Source organism: Melopsittacus undulatus, chromosome 5 (genome assembly GCF_012275295.1).
Source record: "Melopsittacus undulatus isolate bMelUnd1 chromosome 5, bMelUnd1.mat.Z, whole genome shotgun sequence".
NCBI classification, from domain to species: Eukaryota; Metazoa; Chordata; class Aves; order Psittaciformes; family Psittaculidae; genus Melopsittacus; species Melopsittacus undulatus.
The window spans coordinates 4,306,042-4,319,107 of record NC_047531.1 but is presented as its reverse complement, the minus strand read 5'-3'; the positions used below and the strand labels follow the sequence as shown (position 1 = coordinate 4,319,107).

The window sequence follows — 13,066 nt, the reverse complement described above, 5'->3', positions numbered from 1 at the left end:
TCAAATTACACCCCCAGGGCTCTTTCAATGGGAAAACACACTGGTTGGGACAGAAGATGAGGACTGACTGAAGCAGGAGAATTAACCCAGGAAATGGGGACAGGCTATTTGGCTTTTGTTGAAGGTATGAAGAGTCAGGCTATAGTTCTAAAACAAAGTGGATGCTTTTCAATTATCATTATATGAGGCTATTGAAAAAAGAGGAAAAGAATGGGAACGATAGACCAGATTCTCATCTGACTTCGGTTAGTGAAACTCCATAGGCTTTGCTAAATTTACATTAGAGCAGCCTCAGATCTGCATCTTTTCAAGTTTACTTCAAATGTCCCCTTTGAGCCTAGAAATCTGGAGAACTTGGGAGCATTTGATGCAATCCCCAAGCAATACAAAGGGGAGCCTGTTCTAATTGGACTGCCTCATTAGCATTCAACACCACACTGAAAAGATGACAAAGGGCTGTGGCTGACCTTTCATTTCTCTCCATGCTGCCAAGCTTATGATAACACTTGTTTGAACTTCATTAACACCATTTAATTGCCTGCATCACAATCAATACGCTGTTTCCCTACCAAAGCCTGGCATGGAGTCGGGGATGTGGGAGACTGAAAAGGGGCAGAGCACAAAAAGTAGAAGCCAAAGAGTTTTTCCTCTGCACACTGGTGCCCAAAATACCTGCAGTGCTTCAAGGAGAGGAACTGGTGCTTTTTTCTCAACCCTGCAGAGACTTGGTCTCCTTTTGGCTGCTTATTATGCATTAAAAATAGCCCCTCAAAGAAAACCTGAAAGTCAATGGAGACATTGCAAGTATTCTTAATACCCAGAGAACCTTCCAATGAAGACCTTTCAAAATAGGCTTGCCATGTTTGGGACTAAAAGAGGTTTAAAGTGACGTGATCTGTGGGATTCAGAATTAGAACATCTGCAGTTTATTACTCTAACCTGGGTAGAAGCACTACCTGACCTACCTAGCTGTTGGTACCCAGGCCCTTGGTCCATGATCTGTTTCCTTTCATGGAGAATCTATGAAAGGCATTAGACTGTAGATGCCAAGGTCTTAATCTGTTAGAAAATGCTATGAGAATGTGTTTGGAGTACACAAAATAGATGGTCTGTATCCATTCGGGATCTAACCTACATAACTTGTTAGCCTGTGGTTTTCGGACTGTGTAGCCAATAGATGGTCTCTTCCAGTGTAGTGCTTGTGGTATCTGTTGGATGCTTTGCAGCTAGCTTTGGAAAGAAAGACACATTGGACTAGTTTAGTACAATAAAGATTACAAGCTGCATGTACCCTAACATTACACATTATTGAGGGTTTAAACAGAAGCACTGGAATGATTCCAAGGGCTTTAAAACAGAGCATGAAATGGCAGGTGCACATCCTGGCTCTACTTTAAAACATGCAGTTTTCTGTGTCTCCCTTCCCTGCCAGAAAGAAGCTCAAGGTTCAGCAAACCAAGGGTCAAGCTATGTGGGGTGTTGTCAGTATAGATAATAAAAAGCAGTGCTGGAAGGGGCCTCAGGAGGTCAACCCAAGCAGCTCCTGCCTCAGGACAGCATCAGCTCTGTCTACAGTCTTCCTGACAGATACTTGTCTACCCCCTTCTTAAAGGCCTCCAGCAATGGAGCCTCTGACTCCTCAGGCAATCCCTTCCTGCACTTCCCTGTCCTTCCCATCAGAGTGTTTTCCCTGATGGCCAAAGTCTCCCTGGCTGTAATTAAAGCCCATGCCACCTCATTGCATGCCCAGGGGCAGTGGGTACAGCTCATTCCCTCTCTGCTGCAGCTTTTGGTGTCATCTGAAGACTATTTGTCTTTCTTCACTTTAAGTCTCCAAAAAGCTCCCAATGTTTTCTCATCTCAGTAACATGCTGTTCTTACTAGTGAAGTGTTCAGCGGGGATGAAAATGTGACTATACACAGAAGGTACAGCCTCAGGCCCACATATCTTCTGCACTGAGATGATGTTGGATGGTTTCTTCTCCCAGAGAAGCTACCTGTGCATCAGTTCACTCTTCAGCCATTGACTCAGTACTGTCCACCCATCCTTTACCTCTTATTCTGAGATGAACAGGAACAGCAGCAGGAAAAGCCATACACATGCAAAATAAAATCATTACCATTATTAGGGGATTCATACACAGAACTGTTCCTTCAATCACTGCAAATCAAATCTCTGGAAGAGCAGGCGTTTGGCTAACTTTGGGGCTGGTAGCCTTTACTTAGCTCTCATGCTATTACTGCCAACATTCAGTGTCCAACAGACTGGCCTTGAATCTCTATTGTCTGGGCTAACAGAATCTGCAGCTGAATCACAGAATCCCAGACTGGTTTGGGTTGGAATGGACCTTAAAGCTCATCCAGTTCCAACCCCTGCCACAGGCAGGGACCCCTTCCACTGGAGCAGCTGCTCCAAGCCCCTGTGTCCAACCTGGCCTTGAACACTGCCAGGGATGGGGCAGCCACAGCTTCTCTGGGCACCCTGTGCCAGTGTCCCACTACCCTCAGCAACACCACAAACTGCAGCTCTGATGCCTGCCAGAAATACAATACTGCCATGTCATGCCAATAGAGGAGCTGACCACATGTCCTTGCATTGCCAGACTTCATCCCATAAAGAGCTTGCCACGGGGCTGCTCCCAAGCTTTCCTTCAGCCCTTCTCTGCTGCAGTAGTCCCCCACATCCCTTTTATGCATCTCTTCCTCCTTCACTGGTCCGGATACAGCCGGCTATTGCATAACCCTAATTATGTTATTGCTGTAATTGCGTCTGCCGTCTGCAGCACATGGATTCGTTACAAGCTTTTCATATGCTAAAATGATTATTAATGAGTGCAGTCCCAACCCAGCGACGGCACAACAGCCATGACAAAAAGATCTTTTGGAAGGCAATTAGCTCCATGCTAAGCTGCCTAAACCACAGCAGTGCTGGAATATTTCAGACTGCAGAGGAAGCACTGGCAATGTGGCTTTTCTCTTCTGATGAGTTAATGAGTTACTGAGTGGCAGCAGGCACAGTCATTCTTGTGAGACAGCTCCACTAAGGAGCATTCAGAGCATCCCTTCAGAGAAGGGCTTGGGGGTGTTGGTCAATGAGAAAATGAACATGAGCCGGCTGCAGTGTGTGCTTACAGCCCAGAAAGCAACCGTATCCTGGGCTGCATCAAAAGGAGCGTGACCAGCAGGTCAAAGGAGGTGATCCTGCCCCTCTACTCTGCTCTTGTGAGACCTCACCTGGAGCATTGTGTGCAGTTCTGGTGTCCTCAGCATAAAAAGGACATGGAACTGTTGGAACAAGTCCAGAGGAGGCCACGAGGATGATGAGGGGACTGGAGCAGCTCCTGTATGGAGACAGGCTGAGAAAGTTGGGGCTGTTGAGCCTGGAGAAGAGAAGCTGCATGGAGACCTCAGAGCAGCTTCCAGTGTCTGAAGGGGGCCTGCAGGGATGCTGGTGAGGGACTATTCATTAGAGACTGTAGTGATCGGACAAGGGGTGATGGGTTCAAACTGAAACAGGGGAAGTTCAGGTTAGATATAAGGATGTTCTTCCCTGTCAGGGTGCTGAGGCACTGGCACAGGGTGCCCAGAGAATTGGTAAATGCTCCATCCCTGGCAGTGTTCAAAGCCAGGTTGGAAAGAGCCTTGGGCAACATGTTCTACTGTGAGGCATCTCTGCCCATGACAGGGGTTTGGAACTGGATGATCTTAAGGTCCTTTCCAACCCAAACCATTCTATGATTCTATGTTTTCCTGTTTGGTACAGGAGGCAGAAGCATTTATCCCTGGCTAAACAGAGGGTAAGTGTGTTCCCAGGTCACTGTTCTATTGCTTACCTTACCTTACCTTACAAAAAAACCTTACAAAACAACACCAAGCAAAGACAACCCAAGGAAAGAGGAGGATGTGAAAGGATTATGAACCATCTCTTGAGGAAAAGAGGGAGCACTGCAAGATGCTGTCCCATCCAAAATCCTTCACCATACAACAGTGTCAGGGGATGCTCTCATGTGCTCTGCCATTCAAGCCAGGCTGGAGTGAGTTGCTGTGCTAATGATACCTGTGAAGTCACATCCTAACGAGTAATCCTCACATCCTCCATCTGAGTTGCTGAGTGATGGATTTACTCAGGTTTCCCAGGGTTTTTACTGCTTGTGAAGTCTAATGAACATATTTCCTGACACATGAGAGAATGAGCAGCCTTAAGGTAAGAACTCAGGCTCCTCTTGGAAACTCAAAGGGAAACTCGAGCACATAGAATCATAGAATAGTTAGGGTTGGAAAGGACCTTAAGATTATCTAGTTCAGGATCTTTTGATATTGCATCAAAGAATCTTCTGGAAACAGCTGGGAAAGGATCCACTGGAAATAATCAAAGCTGTGGTACAGAAGAAGTAGCAAACCTACAGCACCAGGCCAGCAAGTGGTGTACATCTAACCAAGTAGCCATCATCTTCTCCTTTGGACTCCCAGTTTGGAACCTTTGGAAGCAAGATAAACTAGATTTGCTGCTTTGCTACCTTTCTGTCTCATTCGAGGAACCTGGCTTAGTCTTGTGTTCCCAGCCTCCTTCTGGCTCATTCAGCCTCTGGAGCTGTGGAAGTGTGAATCCAAGTTCTGTCCATGTCTCAAGTGAGATCTGGTGGCCTTCTACTCACAGCATCAGTGTGGTGAAAGAGCATCACCCCCTGAATTGCCTTGCAGCTCATGTCTGGTGTAATTGAGAAGGGAAGTGGCACACAAGCAGCCTTGCAAATGCTGGCAGTGAAAGTGTAAAGCCCTCTGGGCTTTGGTGACAGCTTCACAGTGGGTTTGAAAGCATTTTGGGCATGCAAGTAGCAGAGAGGCCCTAAGTACCTCTGAGGATCGGTGCTCATATAGAAGGTAAATAAAGACACAGCAGGGATGTTGTCATCTCCCTACTAGGATGATTTAACACATTCATCATTTCTTTAGATAGCACAGTGATAGCTTCATTAGAAATACTTCAGTATAAATAAGTCGTTTGGCCATGGCAGAGTTCTGATGGAAGGATATTATATGTCTTCTCCTTATACCAGCAGCTAGGTTTGATTGTTGTATGTGCTTTTTCCCCCTTCTTTTACTTATATCTTATCCCTGGAATGCACTTCCACAATACCTTGGTTTGCTGTCCTAAGAGGAAATGACTGCTCAGGTGTATGATGCCCAGGGAATTGAGTCCAAGTGAGACCAAGATGCTTTGATACAATGGTAGGTAATGGCCCATGAACCCAGAATACTGAGAGCACAGCTTGAGAGTCTGACACAAGTGGATAGACATCCAAACCCTGAAACTCAGATTGCTGCATCCTTCCTTTACTCTAATGAACATTATGTGTTGCTTTTTGTTGTTCAGATGAGTCATGGGAGTGTTTTCCTGTTGGGAAAATATCTCTGTGTGGCTGGAAAAGGACTGAGGAGCTTTCAGGCCCTTGTGAGTGACTTAGGAGAGCATTGCTATAAGGCAAAAGGGAGACAGGACACACTTGGAGAAGCAGATGATATATGTGTCTGTGTTTCACTTCTTGGAAGCACCCTACCCCTATAGCCACTCTTCTGCCACCATTTGATGACTGGCTGTACCAGGGAGGAAAAGGAGAATTTCAACAGGTTGTCAGAGCCGGACCAGCAAATACAACACAGGAACTCTGCTTTCCTCCACTGGTCTCATTCTTTTTTCTATGATGTAATCTCCTTCACTTTCCATTTCACCCAGCAGGAGGGTACCTATGCAATATTCATGAGAATCTGGGCTCTTCTCCATGGGCTCTTCTCAAGTACCATAAATCAGTGCATTTCACTGCATTGCAGGCTGTTTCTCCCCACAAGTCTATGAACTGTGCTGGTTGCACACAGATGTAGTTTTCTGTGGGTGCCAAGGCACACTTTGCTTTTTGGCCATAAGACTCCTCGTTTCCCAGCAATGTGCTTTACATCTGAGGAATTGGCAATAGCACTGTCATGGGTGCCACTGGTTCCTGGCATGGGTATGATTTTATCCAGCTGCTGATGCTGTGACCTATTTGAGTGATCCTGAGAGCAATAAAGGTCTAGAAATACTTATTCATTCTGATCACCATCTTCTCTTGAATGCAGTTCTGCAGGACAAGTCCTCACAGATTTCTGGATGCCTGCTTTGCTCATAGACAACTGTTCAGATCAACTTGGGGATTGAGGATTAGGCAGAGTGTAAAGCAAAATCAAGCCCAGACCACTCAGTGACAAGTGATGCTGGAATGGGCAATATTTAGACCATGGGACTGAGTTAAATTAGGACTTTTTGATGGTCCTAAGCCCAGAGGGTAAGATGCTAGGCCTCCAGGGAAAGTGATGTTGTGCATACTGGAAGTTACAGCAAAGTTAATAAGGTTTGGAAGCAGGCAGGAAGGAAAAAACTAAGGGATAAGGACCTCTGTCTTCTATGCCTTTATCTCTCAAGGGTTACACCACACTCCACTGCAAAACCAGGATAACAACTGACACAACCCATCGCAATAAATCAGTATGGGAGTGAATGACCAAAACCAGAGCCTTCTGGTGCGGAGGGATTTCCTCCCTGCGCTCTTGCCCTGCGTTCCTTACATCAGAGACTCAGCAGCTGCTTGTCCCACTCTGTGACAGCGAGTGTTTCCCCACTTGTCTAAAGGATCTTTATCATCGAGCACTTCAGTGTCCTATTTGCAGTGAGAACCAGCTCCATCTCAGTGGGTGTCTCAGTGCTGTTTACAGGGCACCTGTCACCAATTCTGGCTCCCTGTCCCCACTGCCTCCTAATTATAAAACTGTGGATTGTTCCAGCTATGGGGGGGGGAGGGGAAGGGTGTTCTTTTTTTTAATTTCTTTCTTTTTTTTTTAAATTTCTTTCTTTTTTTTTTCTTTGTGCACAAAATGTCAAGTTGCAGAAATTAAAAATGTAAATGATGGTGTCTAATTAAGCAGTTGACAGCAGAGTACAGCTGCGAGTGACAGTGACGGATTACCTTCTGCAAACCTTGTCCTCCAAGACCTGTCTTACCCAGGGGGGACAAAGGACAACATGGAAAATAGCAACTTCCTTAAAGAGATATTACTCTGCTGATGAAACCTGATGGACAATGGTTTTGTAGGATCTCTATCTTATGGATAATGTTCTCTTTATCCTCTTGATCCTCATGGTCTTAAGGGGTCCTCTTGATCTTAAGGGGTCCTCTTGAGCTTAAGGGGAATGGCATTGTCTCCTAAGGAAAGGAGTTTTTCCTCAGTCAGAGTAGGGATGAGAATGTTGAATCCTGGTTTACAGGATGCTCTTTGGGACTGCAGTTCCAGGATAGGTTTGAGTGAATGCAACACAGGGTTGAGTGAATATAACAATCATCTCCCTTACTGTAAAAGAAGAGCATGACCACATACATCATTGATGCACCAATAAACCCTATGAGTCCTAAGTGGTGCCCCTTTGGGTGCCCCTGCCCATGGCAGGGTGTTGGAACTGGATGATCTTTAAGGTCCTTTAAACCCAAACCATTCTATTTCTATGACATGATGATTCTATGATACTCTTTATTGTTGGTGGCTTTAATCTCTTGATTTCCTACTCCATCCCCTCAAATACACCATATGTCTCTCTCTCAGGTACTATTCAGACATCGCCAAAATGCCAGCGATCAGTGACCAGGACATGAATGCATACTTGGCTGAGCAGTCTCGCATGCATATGAACGAGTTCAACACCATGAGTGCACTCTCAGAGATATACTCCTACGTTGGCAAGTATAGTGAGGAGGTAAGAGCAGTTCTGCAGGACCCTGGGACATCACACCCATTCCCAGAGCCTAGCATGTGTCACAGGTTATCTTCATCCTTGCTACAGGGATGATGGTTTAATGGAATGAAAAGAAAGGCCTAGAGTCTGGAAAAAGATGGTTTGGGATTATTTGTCTCCCCAGTACTCCTCCACTTGGATCCTTCTCATTTTTGTATCCTGTTATTAGCTTGCAGTAGTTGATGATCAGATGTTTGCTTGCTAGAGGAGCCCTTCATGAGCTCTACAGCACATGTAACCAGAAGTTATTTGAGCGTATATGCCTAGTACTATTTCAGATACCCTAAAGAACTCAGTAATGGTCTAGCAAGCACGACACACGACTTAAATGTGACTTACCTGATTCTGTGTGTTGAAGATGCAGTTAGACCACTTATGGCATCTCTACTACAGGTTTTGGGGAGACTTAGATTAGATGTCAGGAAGAAAGTCTTCCTTGTGAGGATGCTGAGGCGCTGGCACAGGGTGCCCAGAGAAGCTGTGGCTGCCCCATCCCTGGCAGTGTTCAAGGCCAGGTTGGACACAGGGGCTTGGAGCAGCTGCTGCAGTGGAAGGGGTCCCTGCCCATGGCACTGGTTGGAACTGGGTGGGCTTTAAGGTCTCATCCAACCCAAACCAGTCTGGGATTCTAAGTGATGTGGCAAGGTGATGAATAAAGCTAGCAAGTAATTCATCTCCATGACAACAATCCATTTATTTGGTTGCAATCTAGAGGTCTGCATCATATCCAAACTGCCTGCCCAGTTCCCCACTGGCTGACTGACCTGCTTTGGTCATGCTTTGCATGATCTAAGCTAAGCCTCAGAACTACCTTAGGGAAAGCTAACCCTCACTTGCTGCTGTAAGATGCTGGATTCAGTCCTTCTGGGTAAAAAAGATACAATCCTTATCACTTCTTTCTCTTCTTTTCCAGATTCTTGGAGCCCTTGATCAAGACGACCAGGCTGGGAAACAGAAACTTGCCTACAAACTTGAACAAGTCATAACCCTCATGAGCATAGACAGCTGAGAACTGTCCTGCCAGGGACACCCTGGGAGGGATAAACCAAGTCGTGCCTCACTCAAGATCATCATCTTTACCAAGTGCAAGTTTTGATCGGCTGTAAGCAGAGTCACCTGAACAGTGCTCCTCTCTCTTTCTCTCATTTCTTTCTCTTTCGATAGCTATGGACAAAGCAACAGAGCCCCAGGGGTTAAGAGAAAAGACTGCAGAGAAATCCTGGCTCTGGGGACATCAAGATGTTTGGGTGAAGCTCTTCTTTTCACAGCTTCCCCTCTGCCTTTGCCCTAGAGAAGGACTATTACACACAACCCCCCCCCTACTCAAACCCTCCCTCACCATCACATCATTCTGGAGATGCGAAACTGGGAGGTAACTTCTTTCATGCTGCTTTAAACTGCCTTCCAGGGGCTGTAGCCTCTGGAGTGGACATGGAAATGAACTCAGTATTACTAAAGGCCTCCCCAAGGGGAAGGCAGCCTGCCTGCAGGGATCCTGGAGGGCAGGAGCAAATCAAGATCCTCTCTTGCAGAGCCATTGCAACTCTATCTCTTGATAGTGACCCACTGGGAGAGGAATATGAAGGCTCCCCAAAATATGCCACAGCTCCTGCCACAGTGGGACCATTGTGGCTCTTATCTGCCTAGGCAAACAGCAGTGAAGCTGCTCTTTTGGGGCAGGGTCAAGAGTAGAGGAGGAGACCGATGGTCCCCTGCCCATGTGTTTCATATGGTTCTTATTTTTCCAAGAGACCTGTGTTCCCCTCCGTCTTTCCCATTGTGTCCTGTTGGTCATAGCACTGCAGCGAAAATGCTCTCTCTGCTCAGTGGTGGTCCTGTTCCTTCTGGCAATGGACAGCACAGCATCTCCCTCATCCCCACCTTAGCTTGGAAAGCAAAAGCCAGAAGTCTCATTTTGTTCCAGGCAAGGAGCTTGGCCTCAAAAACCAACCAGAGGGATTTTGTTTTAAAGCTGTTAGTTCTTCCCATTCTGTTTCCTCAACTGGAACAAAGTTATTGTTTTCTCATGGTGGAATATCAGAAGGATACTAAAGGGCTTGCCATGAAGCGAGGTGGTACATACGACTGATGGTAAAAACCTTCCTTCCAAGCCACTCCTAAGAGGAAATGTCATCATGCGTTTTAGAAGGAAATCTTGGATGAAATCCAAATGAAACATTGCAGAGAAGTCTTCTACCTAGATACCCCTGGCTAAACTGCATGTCTTCTGGAGATCTCTGAACTGCTATAAGCCCATCTGCCTTTTGGTGCCAACTCCTGGCCTCTCCTGTTCCCCGTTTCTGGAACCAACAGGCCTTGCTGAAGGCACAGTTGCTGCCTGGGAAGGATTTGCTCTCTCTTTGCACTTCCTATCCCTTCAGAAATCACTGTCCTATCCTCTACTCAGCTCCTCCAGAACAACATCTCTACCTGTTTCATGGCCAGCCAAAGAGGTGTGAGCTCCTGTGTCTCTTGTGTGTTTGACTGCTTTGTTCATACAGCTGCTAGCCTGGATAACACCATGGTTCAGCTTACGAGGAGACCCTCAAGGTCTGGAGAACCTTGCATCTTGTACACCGCGGAGGCAAGAGCTGGGTCTGCATTTGTCTAATCAGAAATGAACAGAGCTCGCTAGCAGATGGAGGAGTGGCTTCATGCCACAGAGAATAAGCTTACATCCATCCCACACCATCCGCAGAGCTACAGCCTGGATCTACTTTGCACCTGGAGGGAGGAAGGGGTAAAGACAGGGTGTGTAAATTGATTACAGAACGAGTGCATTGGTTTTTATTCATGCATCTTACTAGCAAACCAGAACCTCTTTGAGAGTGACAGATGGGTGCGTTTAATAGGGGATGTGGTGCAAACAGGAGTCAGTCAGCAAGCGGGTTTCATTCAGCCAAGCAGATACACGTGTAGGCAAGTCTTTCTAAAACCAGTTAAGTAACAGCAGTCCCAAACTGGATGTGTCTGTGGAGAGAACATCACAAGGTTCATACTGAAACAGCAAACGCAGGGACACGTCTTGGTTTTAAAACCCCAGACATTTCTCTCTCGATTCTAGTTATTTTATGTGTGCGTGAGCGTGTGTGTGTGTATCTGTGTGCACGTGTGTGTTCTTTCCTCTTTAGTTTTGCTTGCTTTCTGTTTGAGTGCTGAGCTGATGGACTCACCATGCACCTTATGAACATCTCAGCATTTACAAGAGGCCTGCGCATTGGGGATGATTTTGGGGAGTTTGGTTGGTTCTGCCATTGGTTTTGTTGATGCGTTCAAGTAACGTCGGCGCATGTTCCAGATCCACTGATGATGGCTGTGAAAGTGGGGTGAAAAGTCCCACCAGAGCCAGCAGTAAGAAAATGACAACAATAACACAAACACAATATTTTTATAAATACATAAAAAAGGAAAAATAAAAATAAAAAAAAAGGAAGAAACCAAAGGTTTTGACAAACAAAGTGCCACAAAAGAGAAATATGGACCCTATTGTCATGCCTTGTACTCACACCTGGATGGTAGGAGTCTAAGGACGAATAGCTGGCTTGGAGGGAAGGGGTTATGAGTGATGGGCTCTACTGCCTGGACATGCGCACATGAAAGGATGAAGAAGCTGTTTTAAACAAAAGGAAGTATCAAAGTGAACTGGTGTAATCCTGTTACTGGAGTCAGAGGAACATCACAGGGGAAATCCAAGACTCACCCTGTTTCGTTTTGATGTTTTCAGGTCTGTGTTTTTCGGTTTACAATGGTTGTTTTCCATTGTGATTTATTTCTTTTTGCTGGTACGGAGTTTTCCATCTGTAATATATATTTTTCTGTGTTTTGCAAGAAAAAACTTGAACACCTCAGAGACACTGAGAATGAAACACTATGGGGAAATGGGAAGCTCCATGAGATTGGTGTCTTAACCCTTCCCAATTCCCCCGTTAGGCATTTCTGTTTTCTCTCCACCCTCTTCTTTCCCCCATCCCCAGGATTTGAAAGAAAATCTCTATTTTGCTTCTCTTTCATCTCCTCCTTAGTTTTGTTTTTCTTTATTTGGTGTTTGAGCTGGTTTTGGGTTTTGTGTGGAAAATGTGCCAGAATTGTGATGTAAATGCGTGGGCTTCCTCCGCTGTACCCTTCAGTGCCCTCCCCATTTACAACCATTGTCCCAGCATCCCCCAGTCTATGAGAGGTCTTGGCATCTTTCTTCCCAGCCTCAACTGTTCAGCTAACTATTTTTTAAGTGCATGTAGAATACAATAAAAAGCAAAGACACAAACAGAAGAATGAGCCCTACTACAACATGAATGCGTTCTTTTCCTCTTCCTTTGATTTGTTTCTTCCCACCTCCCTTTCCACACTTGACAAAAAAAATGCCCAATAGGTGGTGTTCCATGCTGGTTTTCAAGCCTCATGGAGAGAACTGGAGCCAACATCCCTAGAAGTCAATAGACAGGCTCCTAATATCCAAAATATTCCAGATGATAGGCTCATCTTTATGGGTATTTCTCAAACACTGCAATCAAGACAATGAATCATATAATGGTTTGGGTTGAAAGGGACATTATCCAGTTCCAAACCCTGCCATGGGCAGGGACACCTTCCATTGGAGCAGCTGCTCCAAGCCCCTGTGTCCAACCTGGCCTTGAACACTGCCAGGGATGGGGCAGCCACAGCTTCTCTGGGCACCCTGTGCCAGCGCCTCAGCACCCTCACAGTGAAGAACTTCTGCCTTAGATCTAACCTAAATCTCCCCTGTTTAAGTTTAAGCTTGGCTTAAACAAGAGGGTAAAATCCATTTTCTGTTTCTCCAGACTAGGGAGCTATGATCATTTACACAATCACAGTAGACTCTGTTTCTATGGTGGCAGATTCCTCACCATGGCAGTCAATAGATAGGGTCATTGGCATAGCCTCAGTGATCATAGAATCATAGAATAGTTAGGGTTGGAAAGGACCTTAAGATCATGTATTTACAGCCCCCTGCCATGGGCACGAACACCTTCCACTAGACAATGCCAGGACAATTTGCTCCATGCATCTGATGAGTAGTAAAAGAGGGCAAGTGGAAGTCTTGGATAGCTATGGCCATCCAAACATGGTATGCTGTGGAGCTGGCACCGGATGAAGCAAGTGAACCTCAACATCATGGTGTAAACTTCAACATCATGCTGTGAACTTCAGCCTGCTGGCCATTCACAACCTGGGTTTTCCCTCTTTGCATCCAGTGCTGTTCCTATTTCAAAGTATCACTTGATCCAT

At 45.8% G+C, this 13,066-nt stretch overlaps 1 protein-coding gene across 1 annotated transcript in view; it reads left to right on the top strand.

The window, feature by feature from the left end:
• Positions 1 to 12,365, top strand: part of PLXNA4 (plexin A4) — a 435,244-nt gene extending 422,879 nt beyond the window's left edge. Inside the window, exons 30-31 of the mRNA XM_034063149.1 lie at positions 7,630 to 7,780; positions 8,733 to 12,365. Coding sequence (XP_033919040.1) covers positions 7,630 to 7,780; positions 8,733 to 8,828 — 247 coding nt within the window. The 3' untranslated portion in view covers positions 8,829 to 12,365. The remainder of the gene's footprint in view (positions 1 to 7,629; positions 7,781 to 8,732) is intronic.
• The last annotated feature ends 701 nt before the right edge of the window (positions 12,366 to 13,066 follow it).